This window comes from Miniopterus schreibersii (genome assembly GCF_964146895.1).
Source record: "Miniopterus schreibersii genome assembly, chromosome: 2".
NCBI lineage: Eukaryota > Metazoa > Chordata > Mammalia > Chiroptera > Miniopteridae > Miniopterus > Miniopterus schreibersii.
This window is the reverse complement of record NC_138102.1, coordinates 160,229,034-160,253,790: the sequence shown is the minus strand read 5'-3', so window position 1 is coordinate 160,253,790 and position 24,757 is coordinate 160,229,034. Positions and strand designations below refer to the sequence as shown.

Genomic DNA, 24,757 nt, shown 5'->3' with positions numbered 1-24,757 from the left:
TTCTTTCTGGCATTAGTTCTATAGCGTTGCTGATTTACTTCTGAAAATGTGAACTATTCACTCATTCATATTATACTTGTTCCCTACACAGCATCCCTGATACCCTTTTTATTTTTATTTAGTGTGTCGTCGGTGGCTGCAATGCCAGCTTTGCTTCTCAGGGAGGGCTTGCTCGCCATGTACCCACACACTTTAGTCAGCAGAACTCCTCAAAAGTTTCTAGCCAGCCAAAGGCCAAAGAAGAATCTCCTTCTAAAGCTGGAATAAACAAAAGGAGGAAATTAAAGAACAAAAGACGACGCTCATTACGTAAGTGTTTCACTGAAAATCTGTATTATAATGCTTTTGTTTATATCTTGAACATATTCAGTTTTTACTGTTCTTCTCTGTTTATTTTTGTTAAGAATAATAAACAGATAGGATACCTGTAGTGATGTAGTTTTATCTGTAGTAGCTAAGGAAGTGTGAATGTATATGGCCTTAGAATACAAACTGTATAGAAATAGATTTTGAGGACTACTTTGATTCTGTTCTAAATTAAGAAAATTTAAAACATGGCAGTGTTGGTGTTTCTAACAATATTTTAGAAAAATTAACATGTTAAAGGTAAAAATCAAGTAAAAGTTAAGATAGTTTATATCTGCTCCAAAGTGATGTGTGTGTGAATAGCCAAACTATTTGTATGTGTTTTCAGCACCTCAGAGTCTGTTGTGGCACACACATACAGTAGTGTGCTTAATGACTAGATGATGAGATGTATCCTGGATATTTAGGGTAGAACACAATTAGATGATAAGACTTGTAAATGTTGGGAGCAAGAATTGACAACTGAATTTAGGTTATGGACCCATTTACCTTTTGATTATGCAACTCACCAGTTTAAAAAAAAAAAGTGTGGGCACCTAATTCTAACATATGTATATAGTATAAACAGGTAACAGTGTTAATGCACATTATAAAAGTTACCAAGAAGGACTATTGAAAAACATCAAGATGAAAAGAGGTATTTTCTTTCCTTACTCTAATGGATCATGACACTCACTTGCTTTGGAGACTATTTTAATAATGGACATAGCATCATTAAGGTCTGACTAGAATAGAATCTGAAGTTTGAGGGCTCCTTTATTATTGTAAAGATTTAGAGAGGTTAGTTATTTTTATTTTCTCTAAGTGCTTATCTTTCCCAGGAAAAAGCATATTTGGAGAGGATGGGGAAGGTATACTAGTTAGTCACAGATCTAATAGGAAGGGGATTTGTTTCTCGGCATTAGGTAAAATCATGACTCTTCTCTTGTAAATATTAATATCTTTTTCTTACTGATTTGCCAGCATCATTGCATTCTTAGTCTTATGGTTTCTGCTAGTTTGTTACTAGTTGGTGTTTTGCTTATTTCCTTCTGAGAAAAAAAACCCCACAATAACAGAGGTATCTAGGTGGTTTTGTGTATGCCAGTTTGTTGAAATCATCCCTCACAAAAGCTCTGGTGGATTTGTGTAGATGTTCAGACAGCTCTATGAATGGTGGAGTTAAATCCACTCCACATGGTAGTAAATCAGAATAGTGTGGTAGATCAGCTACATGTAATTCAGAATATGCTGTACCAGGAAATCAAGCCATTTCTTTTGTTGTCTGTAAAATTTAATTTTTAATTACAGATGATCTTATAAAATTACATGTATTAATAAACTCCATAGTTGTAAAACAAATAAATTCATTTTCCTTATTTTGAGCTATGTTCTAATTAAGAATAAAAATTAACACAATTTGTAATAATAGTAGGAGGAAAGTTAAAATTTTAAAAATGTTCTTACCAAATTAAATCTTCAGTGTATAACTTTGTTTTAATCACATTAAAAGACTGTTTACCCTGGGTTTATGCATTTATTATTCTTTATAAAGTGGTATAAGCTTATTAATGTAAACTGCTTTATGACTTAACAAAACATTTTTCATAGGTATTTATTTTACTTAATCATCTGTAGATGTTTTATCTCCATTTCACAAATAATGAATTGGCTAAGATTTAAGGAATTTACTCAAAATCACACAGCTGATAACTGGAGGAGTTGAGAGTTAGAAAGAATTTTGATGGACTCCTTGGCATTCAAAAATGTATTTATAATTTTCTTAGATTTTTTTTTTAGAAGAGTTATTTATAATAAAAAAATACTTCTAAAAACCCCCCAAATAATATTACCGCTGTTAAATTTGGAAAAAGTTTTGATTACATATTAATATAGAATGTTAATGAAGTGGATTCTGTATATTTGGTTGTGGTGAGTGAGATCTCAGTGTAGTACACAGATGGAAGTGGTCATCGATTGTTGAAAATGCAGAGTGGTGCTCAGGAGAGATACTGGAATAAAATACAAAAGTATATGAAAGAGATAGTAGCTGAAATGTGAAATTGTAAGGTCTGAAGTCAACACCAAGGGGTTGAATTAACCCGCATTCACTCATTAGTTGGAATTTAGCTTTTGTATACCCTTTTCAGCTAGACTCTGTTTTGAAAGCAAAGAAAATTTAGGATTTAAACACTAGATTGATACTTGTTAATTGTTTCCATTTTACTTATTACATATTTTTGTGGAAAACGGACTACATGGCTGCTTGGCAGACTGTTTTATTTATGTAAATATTCTTTATCTCTTTTGTATTGACTTTTAGCACGACCACATGATTTCTTCGATGCACAGACACTGGATGCGATAAGACATCGAGCCATATGCTTTAACCTCTCAGCTCATATAGAAAGTTTAGGAAAGGGACACAGTGTTGTTTTTCATAGTACTGTAAGTATTGCTTTTGTTTGTTTTTTTGAAGTATTTGTATAGGTTTGCGAGAACATGTATTTTGACTTTCATAATAATATTTCTAAATAGCTCAAAATCTAAGAAAACACATTTTTAAAAAAATCACAAAACCTTTTGCTTTGTAAACATTAAAAAAATTACTTGTATTATTGGTTATAAAGCAAGTATCTTCCACAATTTGACATTTTTATGATTAGATTGACTATTTTAGCCTTTAATTTGAGCTCTTTGGGAATATTGGGTTGGCATTTGGGCCACTAGGCATAGTTGGTGTCTTTTTTGACCTGGTTTCGTCATTTGTAAAATTAGAACATTAGATTCCTTTTAGCTCAAATCCTCGTATACTGCATGTCGCCCCCTCCCCCAACACACATTTAAAGTTTGTGTTAAACAGAAAAGATAATGGCTATCAAATTAAAGTTTTGTGAGGGAGAGGGATTTTGTTCAGTGTTGTTCCACTGATGTATCCTAGGTTTTTACAGTTGTCTCTGATATACCATACTAGGCACTGATTATATTTGCTGAATGATTATGTTGCTTAACACAAATACAAAACTATCAAATTTGTAAAAGCAATACATAGTATATATTTTGTTAACTAGAAGTTAATAGAGTATTCTTTCTTCCCATGCTCCTGGCCATTTTATTATCCAGTCATATTTAAATTGCTATAGTTTGGTGATAGATAGTAGAAGTAAAAATTTTAGACCAGGCTCTTAGTCATTTGAATCCCTGGAAAAAGAGACTGTTTAATTTTGGCTGTTGAAATATGAAATACACTAAATTAAGGTTGTATTTTTATAGTTCAATTAAAATGCATGAGAATTTAAATACAAAAAATCAGTACTATCTCCTATAATAACAAGGTTTTCTTGGCATATTTACTTTTTCTTCTATGTATACTTCCAGTTCAAAATTTCTAGTTTTGATTTTGATTTCCAAAATTAAAGGCAAGAAATTAAAAGATTAGACACAAAGAAAGGGAACCTTTTCTGACATTGAAACACATGAGAGATGTGAGTGTGGGTTTAAGGAAAGGTATAGCAGACCTATGTTCTTTTATTTTTATTTATTTATTCATCTATTTATTTATTGTTGTTAATCCTCACCAGAGCATATTTTTTCCATTACTTTTTCAGAGAGAGTGTAAGGAAGGGAGGGAGTGGGGCGGGGGGAGAAACATCCATGTGAGAGAGCCACATTGACCAGTTACCTCCCACATGAGCCCCTTCCAGGGAGTGAACCACAACCCAGGTATGTGCCCTTGACCAAGAATCGAACCCATGACCCTTTGGTTCATGGGCCCACGCTCTAACCACTGAGCAACACAGGCCAGGGCCTTATGTTATTTTAAAGAACATTAGAAATGTAGTTATCTAATGTTGGAAGGAAAATTAGAGGGTTTGAAGACAAAGTTAAAGTGGTTACATTGGGAATTTTATTAGGATTCAGCAAGATCAGTAGCTTGCTTGCCAGGGATGATTGGTTGTCCTCCTTTGAAGTTTGGTAACGTAGGTTTATGATTTTGGTAGGCCTATAAATTGTTCAGTAAGACGTGGTTCCCAGACCCAGAGTGTAGCAATGGGGCTAATTTGTTTATTCACTTAAATAATGAGCACCTACTGTGTGCCATGTATTACTGATGTAGCCGTGAACAAACCAGGTTAAAACAAAACAGTAAACCATGTTTACACTCTAGTGGAAGAGACATGATAAACAAATAAATTAGTAAAAATGCAAGAACTTAAAGAAAGAGAGGGTATGAGCCATTCAGTTATTAGGGGATGAGCATCATAGCTGGTGGGAAAATCAAGTACAAAATCCTGAAATGGGAATATGCCAGCTATTTTGAAAAACAGTGATGAGGCCAGTGTGGCTGGAGGAAATGAATGAGGCGGAGAGAGTAGGAGTTAAGTCAGAGAAGTACTAGGTAGATCTTTGTTGGACTAAGACCTTGGTTTTTATTCTGTGTGTAGTGGGAAGCCATTGAAGGAGTTTGAGCAGTCATGGTCTGATGTGATTTTTAAAATAATTTTTATTGAGGCATAGCGATATAAACTGCACCCACTTAAAAGTATACAATTCTATGACTTTGACAGTTCTACTTAACTATGGAACTACTGCTACCACACTAAAAGTGCAGAACAGTCCCATCACTCAAAATCTTGTCTGTTGTAACTTCAGTTCATCTCTGTCTCCATCCCTCGCCTTAGAGAACTTACTGATCTCTTTCCTTTCCTGTAAGTTTTAATGTGCTCACTTTTGTTTTCTCTGTTGTGAGAACAGACTGTAGGTCAGAGTGCAGAGATAAGGGGATCAGTCTTTTCAGTATCTCATGTGAAAGAGTACCGGAATGGTGCTGCTAGTGGAGATGCCAAAGAGGTTAGATTCTGGATATCTTTTGAAAATAGTACTGACACTAATTATGGATGGATCACACACATGTCAGGTTTGATAAGAAGAGGCAAGGATGACTTCAGTTTTTTTCGCCTGGGCAACTGGCCAAAGGATTGAATTGCCATTTAAAATAGAGGCTGTTGTGGTGAGCAGTTTGGGGGTTAGGGATGTATTAAGAGCTATAATTTCAGCACTTTCTGTAGAGCCATATAGTGCCTGTGTCATGTAGGGAGATGGACACAAGAGTTTGAGCTCAGAGAATAGGTGTGGCTACAGATTCAAATATGGAAGTTTTTAGCGTATTAGTGCTGTTTAAAGGTATCAGACTGAATAAGGTCACCTAGGAACTAAGTATAAATAGAAGAGAGAAGAAATTTAAGGACTAAGGTTTGGGGCTCATTAAGATTTAATAAGCAATAAATCTGATGAAGTAATGGTCTAGTATTGAGCAGGTATCTCTACACATTAGGGAATAGGGGAGGGGTGACGGTGATAAAGAAGATTGTATTTTAAAAAGCAAAGCCCCACTTCCACATGCTTTCATTAGAGTAGTTCCTGTGATAAAATCCTTAGGTTTATTATGGAAGGAATTGAGATGATAAAAAAAGAAAAAAAGGGAAAGAATTGAAAATAGTGGTGGTGATGTAAGGAGTCCGGAAGAAAATTTAAAAGTTTATTGAGAGTCAAAAGAGTCTGTGGCAATAAAAATAAGCTTTCTAGCTGTATAAAACATCCGAGAGGTTTTAAGAACATGAAACGTATGTTTGTCATAAATTTAAAAACAGGAATAAAAGTGACTTGTACACACAAGTGACACTGGGGAAGCAGAGGTAACCTTGACTGAGGGAAAATCACAAAAGGTGGAGTGTGATCTGGAGAATGTTTTTTCCTGGGGAAAGTGGAAGGCAGAGACATCCATAATGGGAAAAGGTCTTTTTTGGACACAATAGAAAGGAAAGGAGCTAGGTGAGCAAAATTCTCCGAAGTCCTGTGGCTGGGAAGGTTTTGATGAAGGCAGTATGTATTAAGCAGAATCATTTATGTTAGCAGTCAAAATGTTCAATACCAACTGCAGATTTAAGTTTCCTAGTTACCAAATTAACCTTTATAGGAAATAATCATACTGATAATGAAACAATTTGCAGAAAAATGTATCTGTGAGGTTCTATGCTGTGCAGTATGTCTAATTTGTCTTCTTTAATTGAAACATTTTCTTTCGAGCCTTCTCCAGAAGAGGTCACCAGATTCCTAGTTACCAGTCAATTGGCTTGCCGTACTTGCTTGGTTTACATTGTTGTCATATCTTATTTTTTTGTAGAGGTATTTTGTTTTAGCATCTTCAGCTCTGTCTTTGGGCTTTTCAGTTAATCTCATTGTCAAGTCTAGAATTAGGGTACTTGACTATAGGTTTTTCAATAATGGAGATAGAAAGTGTTTTATTTTTGCATAGAGTGTTGCTGTTACTTAGTTCTAATGTTTTGAGGATGCCATATAATTTAGTGTGGCTGTTTGGAACTTAAACTTGGTAAAAATACTGAGATTTATATTATTAAACACTAAAGTGCTAGTTTTGTTAATATGGAAGTTGTAAGTTATAAAATACCATCTTGATCTGTTTTTATTTAAGCTTTGCCTTAATTTTCAGAATCTAGTAATGAATGACAAGTATATTGTTTTACTTACACTTCTATAGGTCTTTTTGTTCAGGTTGATGATCCACCCTTAAAGTTAGGTGGATTCCTTAAGATTGAGCCTAAACACTCATTGGCTAATGTTTCATTTAAAATAAAACCAACCAACCAACCAACAAACCCCAAGCAAACAAAAAATACCTCAGCTGTAAATTACAGACATTTCCCTCCCAGAAGTATTTTTCCTTTACTACTTGTTCTTTAAAAATATTCCAGTCAGTGTGGATTCTTGGTTAGCATTCTAGCTAAGCCATGGACTTAGGAGATAGTAAAGTAAATAGCATTTTCAGTCCCTTAATAAAGATAATATGGTTTTTCTATTTGGCTATACAAACCTTATCTTCAGGTTTTTCTCTCTCTCTCTCTTTAGTGAAAATGCATAACCAAAGGTAAAATTGCTACAAAACAGGGCAGAACAAGATGTGGTGGTGGTAATATCTGGTCCAGGATATGACACTTGTCAAAAAGTTCCTAATCAAAAAGTTCTTTTTTATTTTCTTAATTTATTGGGGTGATAATGGTTAATATGAACATACAGGTTTTGAGATGTGGGTTTCTTTGTTACAAGATCTATATATTGCTGTGTGCCCCAAAAAGTTCTTAATTAGGATTAAAAGTGCCCTTTAATGATATATTAGAATAATGTTTTACAAATCATTTTTATGATTTTTTATTACTTAGGTAATAGCTAAGAGAAAAGAGGATTCTGGAAAGATAAAACTTTTGCTTCATTGGATGCCTGAAGACATGTAAGTATTTGGAATATTATGTGTAATTAATAGACTAATGTCTTTTATTAAAATCTTATACTCAAAAATTGTTATTGGATTCAAATATAAAAGACAAAAATTAAACTACAAAATATTTTGAGGTTGTCAGGATTAAAGAGAAAATCTGTGAAAGCGCTTACAGTCCTAGCTCAAGGTATAAGCTTTAAAACTAGCCTTTTTTGTTTTTTTGTTTTTTTCCCCCCAGTAAGTAGGCATTTATTTTATTTTTATTTTTTTAAATATATCTTTATTGATTTCAGAGAGAGGAAAGGCGAGGGAGAGAGAGATAGTAACATCAATGATGAGAGTCATTGATCGGCTGCCTCCTGCAACCCCCCCGGCAGGGGATCGAGACTGCAACCCGGGCATGTGCCCTGACTGGGAATCGAACCCCGATCACCTGGATCCTAGGTCAATGCTCAACGGCTGAGCCACGCCCAGCCAGGCTTATTGTTTTTAATAAAAGTTGTTTCAGCAATTTTTAATAGGATGTGATTATTTTTAAGATTTTCAGTGTTTGAATTATTTATTTAAAAAAATTCTAAACATTGTCTAGCCCACAATTTTTTATAGAAAACAATGGATTGACCAGCTTTCCAGTAGCGTTACGTTTTTCTTTGCATTTTAGTATCTTTTTAGAGCACTACTCAGATGCTCCTTAATTCAGATATTTCAATTTTAAATTTTCTTTTTATCCTTTTACTAAAATTTTTTTCTTATTACAATAGGTAATATATATTGTAGAAATTTTGGATGAAATTGATGAGCACCAAGAATAGAATCCTTTTTTCTTTTTAAAGAATAAAGGATTTTTGGGGTTTTTAAAAAATATATATTTATTGATTTCAGAGAGAGGAAGGAGGGGAGAGAGAGATAGAAACATCAATGATGAGAGAGTCATTGATTGGCTGCCTCCTGCACGCCCCAACTGGGGATGGAACCTGCAACCCAGGCATGTGTCCTGACGGGGAATCAAACAGAGATCTCCTGAATCCTAGGATGATGCTCAACCACTGAGCCCCACGCCCGGCCGGGCCATTTCTTTGATTTTAGAATTTTGATTATGCGTGCAGTTTTTTAAAAAAGTGGAACTTGATGGGGTTGGTTTACTTATTTCTTCCTAAAGAAACTGGGTGTTAGATTTCCATCAAGTCAAGCTCAAGTGTGAATTTCACTCAGCAAGCTGAAAAACAGACAGTGTGTTCTAATATGTTTTTCTAAGTTTCATACGGCTTTGCCACCAAAAATTCCTAATGAATCCCCAAATTTGTGCCTAAAATTTCACCCTGCTATTTCTCCTCATTCCACTACCTAGATTGCTGAGTTCCTTTGGCTTCTGAGAAGCTTATTAACCCTAGGTGGCTCTGTCAAACTAGCAGAAATGGCTGAGTAATGTGAAAGTGTATGAGGGGTAAATTTAAAATTAATGTTATTTTATGTATGACTTGTTTTTTAATTTATAGTTTGCCTGACGTGTGGGTGAATGAAAGTGAGCGACATCAGTTAAAAACTAAAGTAGTTCATTTATCAAAGCTACCCAAAGATACTGCCTTGCTTTTGGACCCAAACATATACAGGTGATTTAATTCTTGATTTGATGTTTTACTTTCTGAATTGTAATCTTTAAATCTCTCTAAATATTGATTGTAAGATAAGGATTTATTTTTTAAGTACCAAATTCAATACCAAGCATAATCTTATTTTCTGGAGCATTCTATATGGCGGTTACATTACAAAGACTTATAAATTATAGAATTGAGAAAGATAACATTTTCATAAAATTTGTGTGCCACTTTAATTCCAGACTTATCTTAAGTAGTGTAATTGTAACTTACAATTATATAAGTTCCTTTTGTTTAAGTATGTAGTACTTTTTATAATATCAGACTTTTGTAGACCTTGGAATGTATTGCATGCACCCTAAATACCATAAATGATTATGGTTTTAAAACTTAGACTCTTCCCAAAGTTTTCAAAAGAGCAGTTTATATATTACTTCTTGTTCTTAAGAGGTAGCTCAGAGGTTTACATTGCTAACACTTTTCTAATCTGATCTTTGTTTTAGTGTGCTCTACTTATGAAGGTATTGGGGTGGGGAGGAGAAGAGACCAACATTTCTGACTATGTGCTGAGTCACTTTGCTAGGTGCTTTATGCACACTTTACTCATACAGCAGCCCTGTGAAGTAGGTGTCACTATCTCTGTTTTAGATTGGAAAACTGAGGCCAGTAGTTAAATAGTTCGCCCAAGGTTGCACAGATAGTGCGTGACAGAACTCCATACCCCCTCTATTTAAACAGTGTATACTAGGGTGATTTCAAAACTGGTGGAAATGCTATAAAGGCACTCTTAATGAACAAACTTGCTATATTTTTAAAAGAAATTTTAATTTAATATATATTTTACAATAGAAATAGGTTGGATAAGAATAAGAGGACATACAATAATTGATAATCCCAAATGTGAATTTTAGCTATCATGAGACTATATATCCTATGCCAAATTTTGAAGTAATTAACACTTCGAAGGTTCTTTTCATTCCATGACTCAACTTTCTTGGAATGTTATTCAATGTAATAGGATTTCTATAATTTGAGACATCTTCTGAGAACGAAATTCTAACATAATGGGCCTTGCCATGTGCAAACACTGAGACTCTTGAATTTTTCCTACTCCAAAAAGAAATTTAAAAAAAAACACCTTTTGTTGGAAGTGCTAAGTACAAAAAAACCTTGTTTTTTGTGTGGAATGAGCTAAGTTATCAAGAAATTAACTAGTATAGAGAACAATGAAATGACTTTAAAGGACGGTTGAGGGAAATCCACTATCAAAATATGGAAAAGCCACTATTTAAGAAATAATTGAATATTGTTTATTTACTGGCACCTAATTTAGGGTTATTTCTGCTTACTCTTTGAAGGGAGTAATTAAAATTAGCATTCTAAAAGAGTGATATTTTGGGAGAGCCACCCTGCTATTACAACTGGTTGTAAACATCTCTTAGGCAAAGAGTTGACAGAGGGGCTTGAATCTTAATTATATGATTAAGACTAACTTCAGTATTTCTGCCCTGCATTCTATTTCTCCCCCCATGGGTCTGTTTTTCTCACAGAACCAGCTTTTTTTTTCTGTTCTTGTGCTATATAGGAAGCAATTGAGACATTTTAGTGGAAGTGACTTAAAAAAATCATTCAGTCTCAGAACTGATATCTGAGTGCGTAGGAATTGCATGTTCTCATAGTGTAACTAATTCTACAGTACTTCCTGATTCCATTCTTGGGTAATGAAGATGTTCTTAAGACGTGTAGGTACTGCTGTGGAGGTAATATTTTTTACCTGTACCTCCTTGTCCCCACAACCTTAACATTAATTTTGAGTCTAAACTTTCATGCTTCTGCTCTTTAGTCTACCCTAAAGTGGTATACAGAGTAATAGAACCCCCTACATAAAGAACCTATTTATTTGATTTTTTTTTTTTTTTTTAATCTTCATTGATTTTAGAGAGTGGGGGAGAGGGGGAGAGAGAGAGAGAGAGAAACATCAATGATGAGAGAGAGTCATTGATCAGCTTCCACCCCCACCCCCACCCCCGGGATCGGGCCCGCAACCCAGGCATGTGCCCTGACCCGGAATTGAACAGAGATCTCCTGGATCCTAGGTCAGTGGTCAACCTCTGAGCTACACCCAGCTGGGGTATTATTTGAGATTTTAAACATCAGTTTTCAAAATTCTAGTTGGTTAAAATGCATGTGTTAGACATGAGATCCCTTTTTAGAAATACGCTAGCAGGCAGCATAAAAAGAATTAATTATAAACGTATACTATGTAAATAAATTTGCATTCATTATGTGTGAATGCTTTGGAAATAAATTTTAGTGATGATCAGTGACTATCACATTGCCTATATTTTATAAATATTTTTAATGTCTCTTGAAGTAGTTAATGTGTTTTTGATACAGTTGAATAAAAGAATATTCCTTTTTCTCTTTTTCTAGAACAATGCCACAGAAGAGGTTGAAGAGGTAAAAAATAAATACATAAAAAGCAAACAAGCGGGGACACCTGCAGTCTTAGTCACTGACAATGGGTTTAGTAAAAAGTTGCACATTAGAGTCAACCCCCTTCCTTTTTTTTAATCCAATATTTAGAATAATATTTATGCTTAGTGTAAACATTCTGTGAATGAAGTAGGCTCTTCTGTGGAATATATTAATATATTACTGTATATCCACATTTTCATGGAATGGTACTGTGGGAGACTGAGCAAACACTCTTTTGGCAACTTAGTGGAACGGTTTCTTAAAGGCTTTGCATGCTTGCTGCTTTAAGCTGCTTTTTTTCCCCCTTTAGTGATTGCAGTTAGTTTATATTGGAAAGAAAAATAATTACAACATGTGTCCTTACAAATACCAAAAGCACTGTTAGGATATTTGTCTTGACAGTGGCTATTGATTTGAAGTCATATTAGGACATATTTAGGCAATGAAAATTATCAATTATAAATAGATGTGATTGGTTGCCATTTGTGTTCTTTTGCAGAACTCTGATAAGAAAAGTGTTCAATTTGTATTTAAGCAAACAGTGAACGACATTTGCAATCAACTAAATACTCGTCTTTCGAATTAGGGCTGCAAATTTCTGTTAAAGAGTGTTGCCGTATGTCTGGTGGCTCCCTTTTCAGGACTAGGGTTTTCTCATGGAGTACAGTATGTTAATATTTGCCTATATAACTAATCTGTTAACGGTTTTTGAAAAACCTTTATTTCAGATATTTTAATAATACTCTATTTTCATTTTAACCTACATAAGCCTCTAATTCTTTTTTTTTTTTTTTTTTTTTTCTGAGGAAAGCATTTGGTTTATTAGTTTTTTCTTAACGTAAGAAAAATTGTATTTTTTTTAAACGTATCTTCAAACTCAATCCTTTACGCACCAAAGTTGGTTTTGAAAAGGAAAATAAAATCACTTTCTTGCTTGGTTAAGCAAGAAGCCATATGGATTTTTTTTTAACTTACAGAAATGGAAATATGTGTAACTTGTTAGTATTGTATCAAACAAATGTTGCATAGAGATAATAGAACATTGCCTGTAAATAATTCAGCAGATTTGTAATATATTTTTATATTATGAAATGTACTGTAGATGTTTTTCTAGAGGCATGAAAGTTAAATGTATATATTATGGGTAGAAATAATATTGAAGGATATTGTAATTCACTAGTGCTGCCAGAGGAATTGTTAATAAAGCACCTTCTTTAACAATAAATGTCTTTTGCAGACTTAAGGGACTATGTACTACTGTTAATATCTTTAAGAACAAAATACATTGAACATCCTTCCAGAAAGTCTTTGAGGGAGGACCTATACCCATAATAGAATTATGGCACTCATTTCTGACAGTGACCGTGAAATCAATCATTTCCTTACTGTTGGAAGGACATATTGTAAAGTATGTGGTTATATGCAGTCAAACTGCAGAAAATACTCCAGATTGAGGAGTTTTCACTTTACTACAGTGATATAAAAACCAGCAATTTTTACACTAAATTTTTTAAAGAAAGAATAGACAAAAATATAGAAGACTTTGGTTCCAAAATGGGAAAGTTACATGATACATAAGTCATTTCTCGCTTACTTTTAAAAAAAATTTAAAAATAAATATTATGGGGGACTTTATTCGTTAACAATGGGGTAAAGAGCTATATACATGAAATGAGTCATATAAAATGAAATGAAGTGCAAATAAAAGCACTGCTACTATAAGACATTCTGGAACGGTTGTTTAATAAGGGTATTATCCATATGACCTGTAGCAAATGTGATTTTATTTTTAAAAAGAAAAAAGCAGTGTGTTTTCTTACCGTTTTTTGTTTTCTTTTGCTTAAGCACTTCATTAATTGCTTTATTCTGTATCTGCGAAGTAATCTGCAATCTTCTTTGTTCTTTTTAAATTTTGATTTGTTAAAAAAATTGCCAAATAGAAGTGTTTCAGATATATAGTTTGTACCTGTATTTTATATTTTATTGCCTCATGTTCTTGTAAGTCATTCTTAATTGACCGATGATTGTAGACCTTGCTGAGTATTTTTTCTAATAAAACAAAAAGCAAATCACATTTAGTTTCAAAATTGTAACAATTCAATTAAATTTTAAAACAGCATCTGAGATATACATCTAATATTTTCTTTAGGGGTCCAGCAAATAAAATAGCTTTTTCATTGGGTAGAAATATTTAGATGTCAACACCAAATTTCATGGTTATTGATTAGCCTCTGAGTACTCAATCACTCATGGTACTTGGGCTACTTATCTGACTCTGGTCCTGTACTATTAACACACCAAAAAATATGGAATTAAAATGAATGAAAGAGTATTTAATTTGTTTATGTAAACATTATTACAAACCAGCAGTTATGATTGGCAAGTAAGTGTGAACATTTTTTTTAATCCTTAACCTGAGGATAGGTTTTTATTGATTTTTTAGAGAGAGGGGAAGAGAGAGAATAACATTGATGTGAGAGAGACACATCAGTAGGTTGCCTCCTGTGTGCCCCCGACCAGGAATTGAACCCGAAACCCTTTTGATGTATAGGATGACACTCCAACCAACTGAGCCATTTGGTCAGGGCTTAAGTGTGAACATTTTAACTTAACGTTCATTGAGTGATGTCTATCCGTATATATTGTTCCTCCTAACTTCCATATATCACATGTTTATAATATGGGACCTGAAATATAATTAGTCTCTTACTCAGAATCCATTGTTTAATTCAGCAGTGGTCAGACTGAAGTCCACCGGCATACCACTAATTGATGTGTTGTCCATGACTGCTTTCTTCCTGTAGCAACAGAGTTAAGTACTGAGACCTTTTGGCCTACAATCCTAAAATATTTACTCTCTCACCTTATAAAGAAAAATTTGCCAATCACTGATACAGTTGATAAAGTTTTTGGAAAAAAACTACACATTTTAATATAATAGTATTAATCTTGGTAATGAAGCGGTACATTACATTCCAGTGAAAGCTGTTTACTATACTGGAAATTTTGCCATATAGGTATCTGTAACAAATGGTGTTTTTTTGGTGTGTTGTTGTTTTTTTTTACGCTTTTACTTTGGATTTCTTAATAGTTATTAATATTTCACCATTTGTGTTTTTGTATTTTGTTTTACTAAATACGACTGAAGGAGATTTTATAAATCAAGATCTTGTTTTAAGCCACAAAGCACATCTCTAAAAGAATCTTGGAAGTGGAAAATACTGTAAAATTTAAAGTTGTTTATTTTTTAAGTAAACTTTTCATTTATAAATCTTCCCTAAAGTGGACACACATTACGTCTGAGTTTCAGATGAAAGGAAATTAAGATGGGGAGTAATGAACTCTCAAGGCATATTTTAAGATTTGGTTTATTCTCATTGAAAGCAATGATGATCTTATCAGTAAACCTTTGCCTGTAAAATAATTTTTCTGTTCACACTTTAATGTTTTAAATATTCAAGTACTCTTTTTTTTTTTTTGATCCTCACCCAAGGATTTTTTTTCTGCATTGCTTTTCAGAGAGAGTGGAAGGGGGCGGCAGAGAGAGAGAGGGAGAGAGAAATAACGATGTGAGAGAGACATGTCAATTGGTTGCCTCCTACACGTGCCCCGACGGGGCCGGGGATCAAGCCTGCAGCTGAGGTAGTACCCTTGGACGGAATCGAACCCGGGATCCTTCAGTGTGTGGGCTGACACTGACTACTTATCCAAACCAGCCAGAGCTTTATTTAAGTCATCTTTTATTGTTTGCTATTTGAAATGTTAATATATGGTTAACAGAAGTTAACCATTTTTATATTTGAATAAAATATAAAAGTGGGAAATGTGGTCGAAGTTTTTAAAACAGACAAATTCTTATATTGTAAAACTGATATATTTATCTGTATAACAAGGCCTAGGGTTATAAGTACATTTTGGGGGGATAACAATGAAACATATTTTTCTATTCTAAAAAAATGCAGAAAATAATTTCTTAAAAGGACAAAATTTTGTTAGAGAATATCTTATGTGTATATATATATGTTTTTAATTCTTAAAGAATCTTTGACCTGGTTGGGCATCTTTTGCAACTCCAGAACTACAGATTTAATCTAAATAAAGTCTGCAGAGTTACGTATTCATTTCTGTCATTTCTAGTGGTTATGAGCCTCAGCAGCTTTTAAAATGTAATGAAATGCTGTATTCTTATTTTTAATTTTCTAAAAATTAGAAAATATTTACATAATCCAATTTATTCCCTGAATCGGTTGCGTGGTATATAGCACTTGGGGGGTGTGTGTGTGTGTGTATGTTATAGTAAGATTTTGGAGAGTTGTCATATAAAACACTAGTAGGATTGAAGCACCCTGGCTTAAACCACACTGCGATAATGTTATGTAACTTTTAATGTGAACCTATACTTAAGTTTGTCTAAATAATCCTGTTGTAAAGGATTATTGATGTTATATTTTTACATACTCAGTTTGTAATGAAACCATTTTTGGTTTAATTTTGTTAAAAATATTCTCAATCTTGTTTATGGTAGAGCCTCATTTTTTAAAAAAAACAATAGGGCCTCAGTTATATTTATGGTATGAGTAACCATCTTTAAGTAATAACACTATTTTGAAGGAATTACCCAGTATTTGTTTTTTTTGTTGGTGCATTTTTCAATGTTATTTATTTTCCCATCACCATTCATTTCCTTGATTTCTTCATTTTGAAGTTTGGTCTTAGTCCCAGAGTATTTTCCCCGGAAGCACACTTTTCTTCAATATTTATGTGTTTGTGGTTAAAGAAAAAACTACGTTTTACAAATCTTAAAAATTTATTATGAAATCATCAGGGAATTATATGTTCCTATTAAAATCATTTTAGAAGTCCTATATTTGGATTCCCCAATAGATCTTGCATAAGGTTAGTACAAGCCTTGGGGCATTTTTTCTTTTAGAAAAGTGTAAAGTTTTTAGGGGGAGAGTGTGTAGTTAGGGAATAATAATAGATTGTAAAATGTGAGCATTTACCCTTGATAGCTGAGCCCAGTGCAAGTAGTTTAATATAAACAACATCGAGCCTTGCAGAAGAGTGGGTCAAAAGATTCCCAGTTTACGTCTTTTTGATTTTCATAATTGAGAGCCTAATTCAGTATCTTCTTAATACTTGTATATCTTTTTAATACTTGCCATAATACCTTTAAAAGATTATGATAAATGTCATTCTTCGTAGAAGAGGGCTTAAGTTTCTATCTTTTTTCTTCCTATGTGTTCTCCCCTATATCACCCCAAATATCTAATTTTATTTTTTAAAAATTTATTTATTGTTAATATCTAATTTATTTTAAAAGTGTAATTTATAATAGTTCATTCAGAATTTGTTTTAAACATTCTAGCCAACAGCAAAATTAAAAAATAGTGTTTAAAAAATATTTTAGTATCTTTGTTATTAAAACTATAATTGCTGAAAAAAGAATAATATAGAATAGTGATAAGAGTGAAAGTCATCACTTTCAACTGGTCACACTTTTCCTGGTCTTGGAATTAATATTTTGTTGAATCCTCCTAAAACTTTTGTGCTTATTTAAATTTTTATCATATATATACACCCGGTTCTAGGATTTGGCTTTTACATCACGGCATCCATATACAGGGTGGGGAAAAAGTAGGTTTACAGTTGTTTGTATGGAAAATAATACAAGTTTCTTGTAGTTACAACTGTAAATCTACTTTTGCCCCACCCTGTACATATTCTTTTTATGTCCAGGTGTGATATACCAGAAATCACTTAACCATTCTGTATTGGGTGACATACATTGTTTACTTTTTTTTTTTTTTTAATTCTTACCTGAGAATGTTTTTCCCATTGATTTTTAGAGAGAGTGGAAGGAGGTGGAGGGAGAGAAACATTGATGTGAATATGCCTCCTGTTGGGGGCTGGGATCGAACCTGCAACCCCGGTACTGCCCTTGACTGGGAATCGAACCCGGAGACCCTTGGTTCCAAGGGCCAGTGCTCTGACCACTGAGCACGCTGCCCAGGGCTACATATTTTCTGTCATACAATTACTACAACAGCATCCTTGAAAGTATACTTGGAGAGAGATTTCTGTAATGTAGTTTCCTGAAAGGTACTGTTAGTTAACTTAAAAGTGTTTGTGAGTTGTGAGTTTGGTATTGCCAAAATGTTTTCCTAAAAGGTGGTGCCCACATAAACTCCATGGACTTGATGTGAATGCTTTTTTCCCTGTGCTGTACCAATAATTAAATACTATTCTTTAAATTTCAGTCAGTCTAAGGTGGAAAAGTGGGTTAAGATATGACTTGCCCCAGTTTAATTCTCAGTTCAACTGAAAACTGGTTTGGGAAAATTTTACTTAAACTCAGTGCCATTTTTAAATTTGTAAAATGGCACTTTTTATGGCTTATCCATAATTTGTTGAGGTTCAAATGACACGTATAGTCATTGTTTTGAATGCATGGCTTGTGGAGTACAACCTTAATCTTGACGTTTTATGATCCCTTCAGATCCACTCTGGATATGGTCTTGTCATTGGAAGAAATTTCATGTAGGTTCCTTAGTTTTTCTGATTATTCTTAGGTAATAAAAAGCTCTCTAATCATGTGTAGTCAGAAAATTAACAGTATCTCATTTTGGTAAGTATCTCCTAACCCATTTAAATTTTACAATTAGAACTGACACATGCATACAACCATGACATTGACACAATAAAGATACGGAACATTTCCTTCACCTCCAATAAGTTTCCTTGTGCTTGTTTGCAATTCATTCTTAGCCCCAGCCCCAGGCAACCACTGATGTCTCAATGTAGACTGGTTTGGATTTCCTAAAATTTTATATAAATGAAATCAGTATGTACTCTTTTGTGTCTGTCATTCACTATAGTGATTTTGAGATGGATCAGTAAATACTGTAAATATATTTTTTGCTTATTTAGTGATACTGAACATATTTCTGTATTTTTTGGCTATTTGTGTTTTAAGTAGGTATTGGGGACACTAAGTTATCTGAAGTCTTGGTTTAAGATTATTTTAAACACAGAAGACTGGGATGTGATTGGGCAGCATTAAAGACAAGGCATTTTAAAAAGATTACTTTTGTTTTTTATATCTTTGTTGATTTCACAGAGACAAAGGGAGAGGGAGAGATAGAAACATCAATGATGAATCATCTGATCGTCTGCCTCCTGCACGCCCCCGACTGGGGATCGAGCCTGCAACCTGGGCGCGTGTCCTGACCAGAAATCAAACCACGATCTCCTGGATCGTAGGTTGATGCTCAACCACTGGGCCATGCCCTGCCAGGCAAAACAAATTATGTTTAATTTCATAATTCAGTTTTAAAGGTTATGTGGCTTAGAATGTAAGTTTTTAGGTATTTATGCTGGAGACGTTAGAACAAGTATTTGTAGCAAAGATATTGCTGTTGTAATAGGAATGTCATGAAGTTAACTGTCAGCCTAAATTAATTAAATATTGATTGATAGAAAGCAAAGTCTTAGAGCATGTGCAAAGTCCAAGGCACTGCTATAGATACTGGGGAGTCAGCAGTGAACAAAATAAATATTCTTGATCTCAGGAACTTAGAACGGTGTGGATGGCAGGCAGTATCCAAGTAAGATATACAGTGGGGTCATGTAAATGCTGTAGGGAATGAATGGGGGAAGGGGCAGGGAGAGAATTCAGGATACAGTTTAGCAGGGTAGTTGGTAAAGCCTTATTTATAAGGCAACATTTGACCAAAGCTCTGAAGGAGCTGAGCAGTTGTGTAGGCACCTGAGGGAAGAGCTTCCTGGCAGAGGGGACAAGCATAAAAACCCTTCAGGCAAGGTCACTTACTCCAATATGTACTAGCTTCTTAACACTTGCCCAGCAGGAGCCCAGGTGTTGGTGATGCTGCATTGAACAAAACATTAAATTATTTCACAGCTTTTGGAGTTCACATTCCATCATGCTTGGTGGGTTGTAGGGCTCGAGTTGATGTGGAAGGACTTCACCTGTGAGGAGATCAGGAGCCATTGCAGGGTTTTTAGCAGAGAAAAGTTATGATCTGTGCTGAGCAGTAGGTGACAGTCTGGGTCTAGTGGTGTGGTGACAACTAATTTCCCAAGATTTGAAAATGTTAGAATTCATTATTAGAGAAATTAACATATTATGGTTCTTAAAAAATATCAAAGTCAGACTTGCTTCCGGGTGTGAGGTAGGGGGCTAGACTAAGTCTCCTTTTTAAGCTCTCTGTTGCTCTGATTGTACCATTGCATGCTTTCTTTTAAAATGACAGGTAGCCTGGCTGGGCGTGGCTCAGCGGTTGAGCATTGACCTAGGATCCAGGCGATTGGGGTTCGATTCCCGGTCAGGGCACATGCCCTGGTTGCGGGCTTGATCCCCAGTCAGGGGCGTGCAGGAGGCAGCCGATCAATGAATCTCATCATTGATGTTTCTATCTCTCTCTCCCTCTCCTTTCCTCTCTTCGAAATCAATAAAGATATATTTTAAAAAATAAATAAATAAAATGACAGGTAAAAAAGTACTAGAGTAATACAGAGTACAATATGTTGTCCATTTTATCTTTGTGAGAGGTAAAACATTAAAAATGTCCTTAAATCCTTGCCCGGTGTGGCTTGGCTGGAGCATTGTCCAGTGGGCTTGGGTTCGATTCCCTGTCGGGGCACATGCCTGGGTTTCGGGTTCGGTCCCCCCGTCGGGTGCATGGCAGGGGGCAACCATTTGCTGTGTTTCTCTCACATTGATGTTTCTCTCTGTCTCCCTTTCTCCCCCTCTAAAGTTAATGGGGGGGTGGAATGTCCTTAAAACACTTAAAAATGGTATTGCCTTTATGGTATGTGATATTCAAACAGGCAGTTCTGCCTAGATGTAGTTCCAAATAGCGAAAAGCAGCCTCATTAACATGGGACTGAGCCAAAAATTACTTTTTTGTTTTTTTGTCTTCAGCATTATGCCTTATTTTGTCACATTGTGAAAATCACTTAGAAATTTAGCAACATAGGGAATATTTCCTGAAATTGAGAAGTATAGAGCAGTTAGTTGATTTTTGTAGTTTATAAGGAAATTTGAACATAAGACAGTTATTCAAAGCAGCTTTAGTAAATATCAAGTAATTGACAGTTTAACTTCTTTGCCAGAAAAGCAAAATACAGAAGCGAATCATAGTGAGCAACCAATATGTGTGTAGTAGGTGTTTTCTGTGGCTGGGAATATGGGCCAGCAGGGCTGCCTGGGATATCAGCTTATGAAGATTGGAGGTTGAGGTACTTCTAGAAGGCACTTTCTAGGATCATTTCACCTACTCCCTTGGAGAAAATATAAAGCTGGTTTGGTCTCTACCTTTTTATCACTCCTTTATCAAAAGGTTTCATATTACAAAGTGTGAATCAAGATACTATTTTTAAAAACTGATCATTACAAGACAGGAAAAATTTAAGGTACAGCTGGGGTGATGTCCACAAAATGCATGCTCTGAAATTTAACTTGCTAGCTCTGAGCTAATTTATGAAGCTAAAGAGGAAGTTAGAAGATTTGTAGTGTTTATAACTTGGTCATTAAGCATTTAGAAATAGCTGGATAGAGGTTTGGTGAGTTCGCATGTGTTTCACATGTAATCCTTCCAGTTAACATATGAAACATGGGTTTTACTATTTTTGTTTTACAGGTGAGTTACTAAGGTAACTTTTCTAAGACTGTGCAGCCAGCAAGTTGCTGAGCTGGGAGTTTGAACCAGTTCTGCCTGATCTTACCACGCATTGTGCCTTTTTGATAAGTGGTTAATTATTTGAATGTATTTTGCATGTCGTGTTAAAAGAATAAGCACCCTGAAAGAATCTTAATTAAACTTCTAACCAGTCATGGTAGGTAGTCACATCCTAGGCCTGTAGCTTCCTTGACAGAGGCCAATCTTTACCTTAAGTGATCCTGTCTATTGTCTTTTTGTATGTAAAATAACATATCCTTGCAATATCAGAGTAACCCCCTTTTCCTAGACCCCTTGGGCTATACCCACTGCACCAGAACAGGAGACCACAGAGTCCCTTGTTATCTTGCTTCCTGAATACCATCTCTGGGTGCTGTGAATGTTAATTAACTATCCTATACCCACCAATGTAAAAGAAGCGTGTGTCTCTGTTGTACTTTTTATCCAATCCCAGGGATTTTCCTGTTTTACTTTCTTTGGCCTCCCTAATCTGCCAGCAATGGATTTCATGTAACCCCCTTATGCCTCTTTTGATTATTTATTTTATTCATTTTTTTAATTTAATTTTTAATTTTTAATTTATCTTTATTGTTGAGAGTATTACAGGTATCCCATTTTACCCCCCAATTAACCCCCTCCACCTCGCTCCCACCCCCTCCCCAGGCCTTCATCCCGTTTTTGTCTGTGTCCATGGGTTATGCATATATGAATATGACTTCTTTGGTTAATCTCTTCCCACCCTCCACCCCCCTTCCCTCTTTCCTCTGAAATATGATCGTCTGTTGCATGTGTCAATGTCTCTGGGTCTATTTAGTTCATCAGATTCTTCTGTTCATTAGCTTCTTAAAGAACACCCTTCAGCATTTCCTGTAGTGCTGGTCTGGTGGTGATGAACTCCTTTAGCTTTTTCTTACCTGTGAAGCTCTTTATTTGACCTTCAATTCTAAATGATACCTTTGCTGGGTAAAGCAATCCTGGTTGTAGTTCCATGTTTTTCATCTCTTCGAATATTTCTTGCCACACCCTTCTGGCCTGCAAAGTTTCTGTTGAGAAATCAGCTGACAGTTGTATGGGCGCTGCCTTGTAGGTAACTAATTGCTTTTCTCTTGCTGCTTTTCAGATTCTCTCTTTGTCTTTAACCTTTGGTATTTTAATTATGATGTGTCTTGGTGTGGGCCTCTTTGGGTTCCTCTTGTTTGGGACCCTCTGTGCTTCCTGGACTTGTAAGTCTATTTCTTTCCCCAGGTAGGGGAAGTTTTCTGTAATTATTTTTTCAAATAGGTTTTCAATTTCTTGGTCCGTTTCTTCCCCTTCTGGCACCCCAATAATATGAATGTTGGGCCTCTTGAAGTTGTCCCAGAGGCTCCTTATACTATTCTCATATTTCTGGGTTCTTTTGGCTCTTTGCTCTTCTGGTTGGGTGTTTTTTGTTTCCTCATGTTCCAAATTGCTGATTTGATTCTCAGTGTCCTCTACTCTACTGTTGTTTCCCTGTAAATTATTCTTCATTTCAGTTCCTGTAGCCTTCATTTCAAATTGGTACTTTATTATGTTACCGATTTTCTCCGTTATTTCCCTAATAGTATGCTTAAACATCCTTATAAACAAAATTCTGAACTCTATCTGTTAGCTTGCTTGGATCTGTTTCATTTTGTTCCTTTTCTAGAGATTTCTTCTGTTCTTTACTTTGTGACATGTTTCTTTGCCTCCACGTTTTGGCTGCTTCCAGGTATTTGTTTCTATGAATTAGGTTGAGCTGCTATGTCTCCTGGAATTGGTAGAGTGGCTTTGTGTAGTAGGTGTCCTGTAGGGTCCAGTGGCTCAGCCCCCCCAGTCACCTGAGCTAGGCCTTCTAGGTGCTCCCCTGTGTGGGCTGTGTGCACTGTCCTGTTGTAGTTGAGCCTTGGTTGCTGTTGGCATCACTGGGAGGAATTGATCCCCAGGCCATTCAGCTGTGAGGACCAGCTGCTGCTCCAGCTGAAGAGCTGCTGTGCTGGAGACACCCCTGTGGGGCAGGATTTACTTCAGTGGAGCTTTGGTGTTCACCCAGTGCGCCCCTTGAGTGTGTCACTCGTGGCTGTGGTAGGGTTGTAATCCAGCGTGGTCGAGTCTGACCACCAGGTGCACTGTCTCTGGGGCCTCCCAGGAGGTGCCAAGTCAGCCTGTGCCAGTGCCTTGCCCAGGGCCACCCAGCATGAGCTACACAGCAAACCGTAGTTTTCTGCTACTTGTGCTGGGCTTGGAGGTGCCCAGGAGAGGCCAAGCTATGAGCCAGTGCAGGCTGCCGCTAGTGCCAGGCCTGGGGCTGCTTATCAAGCTGTATGGGGCCCGCTGCTGCTTGTTTGAGAGATTTTAGGAAAGTCCTAAGCATGAGGCTCGAGAGGCCACTTGCACAGAAAAGCCCCTGGAAATGGCCTGGACAAACCTGCAGGTGGGAAGGGGCGGGGCCTCCGGGAATCACGGGGCGGGGCCAAAGGTGCGAGTCAGGTGCTGGTGATTCAAACATGGCGCCTGCCTGCGGCTGTGTGCGGGGAGGACTTGCCAAAGGAGCAACAGCCTCTGCCAGCCCTTCTGCCTGGGAGGAAGCCACCCTCCAGCTCTCGCCCGGATCTCAGGCAGGTTAGTTCCCCCCCGAGTGTCCCGGGTCCTTTCAGCTGCTGCCCGGCGCTGGGCTCAGAGGGAGCGTCCGAGTGAGTCCGTGCCGGGCCCTTTAGGAGGAGCTGCCGGGGCTCCCGCAGCCTCCGCGACCCTCAGGGACAGTCCCCGCTGGTTTCACAGCCCGGAGTTGTGGGGACGTCTCTTCCCGGCCCTGGAGCCCTGGGCTGGGTGCCCGATGTGGGGCTGGGACCCCTCCCTCCTCCAGGAAACCCCCACCACCGAGATTCCCTCCTGGGTTTAAACAACAGCATTAGGTGTGGGCCCCCGGCCGCGTTTCCGGGATTCAGCCCCGATCCCCCCGCGTCCCCGCCCCGCCTCCCGGTCTCTGTGCTTCCTCAGGTCCCTGGTTGTGGGGCTTCTGTGCAGCCAGATCTCAGGAGGCTCTGAGTGACGGTGGTTCTGTATTTTAGTTGTGATGATGTGGCTGCGGGAGGCGGCGGGTGCAGCTGTGATTTACGCGCCATCTTGTTTCTCTTTTGATTCTAATGTGTAAAATAAGTTGCAAAACTGCCATTCTTTGGAGTATTTTCTCAATCCATTAAAATTTAACTTTCCAGTAATTGTCAGCTTGGCTGAAATAAACTCAAAACTTCTCTACAGGTTTGGATGTTTCTTACATCGGCACTGACCTATATAATTTCCTTCTCTGAAGAACTTACTGTTTCTTGCATGGCAGACCTACTGAC

At 36.4% G+C, this 24,757-nt stretch overlaps 1 protein-coding gene across 3 annotated transcripts in view; it reads left to right on the top strand.

The window, feature by feature from the left end:
* Positions 1 to 13,786, top strand: part of AEBP2 (AE binding protein 2) — a 53,709-nt gene extending 39,923 nt beyond the window's left edge. For all 3 annotated transcript variants that reach the window (XM_081127380.1, XM_081127382.1, XM_081127381.1), the window contains exons 4-9: positions 123 to 309; positions 2,669 to 2,793; positions 7,584 to 7,651; positions 9,136 to 9,249; positions 11,668 to 11,694; positions 12,212 to 13,786. In XM_081127380.1, the coding sequence (XP_080983506.1) occupies positions 123 to 309; positions 2,669 to 2,793; positions 7,584 to 7,651; positions 9,136 to 9,249; positions 11,668 to 11,694; positions 12,212 to 12,257 (567 nt within the window). In that variant the 3' untranslated portion in view covers positions 12,258 to 13,786. The remainder of the gene's footprint in view (positions 1 to 122; positions 310 to 2,668; positions 2,794 to 7,583; positions 7,652 to 9,135; positions 9,250 to 11,667; positions 11,695 to 12,211) is intronic.
* Positions 13,787 to 24,757: the final 10,971 nt, after the last annotated feature.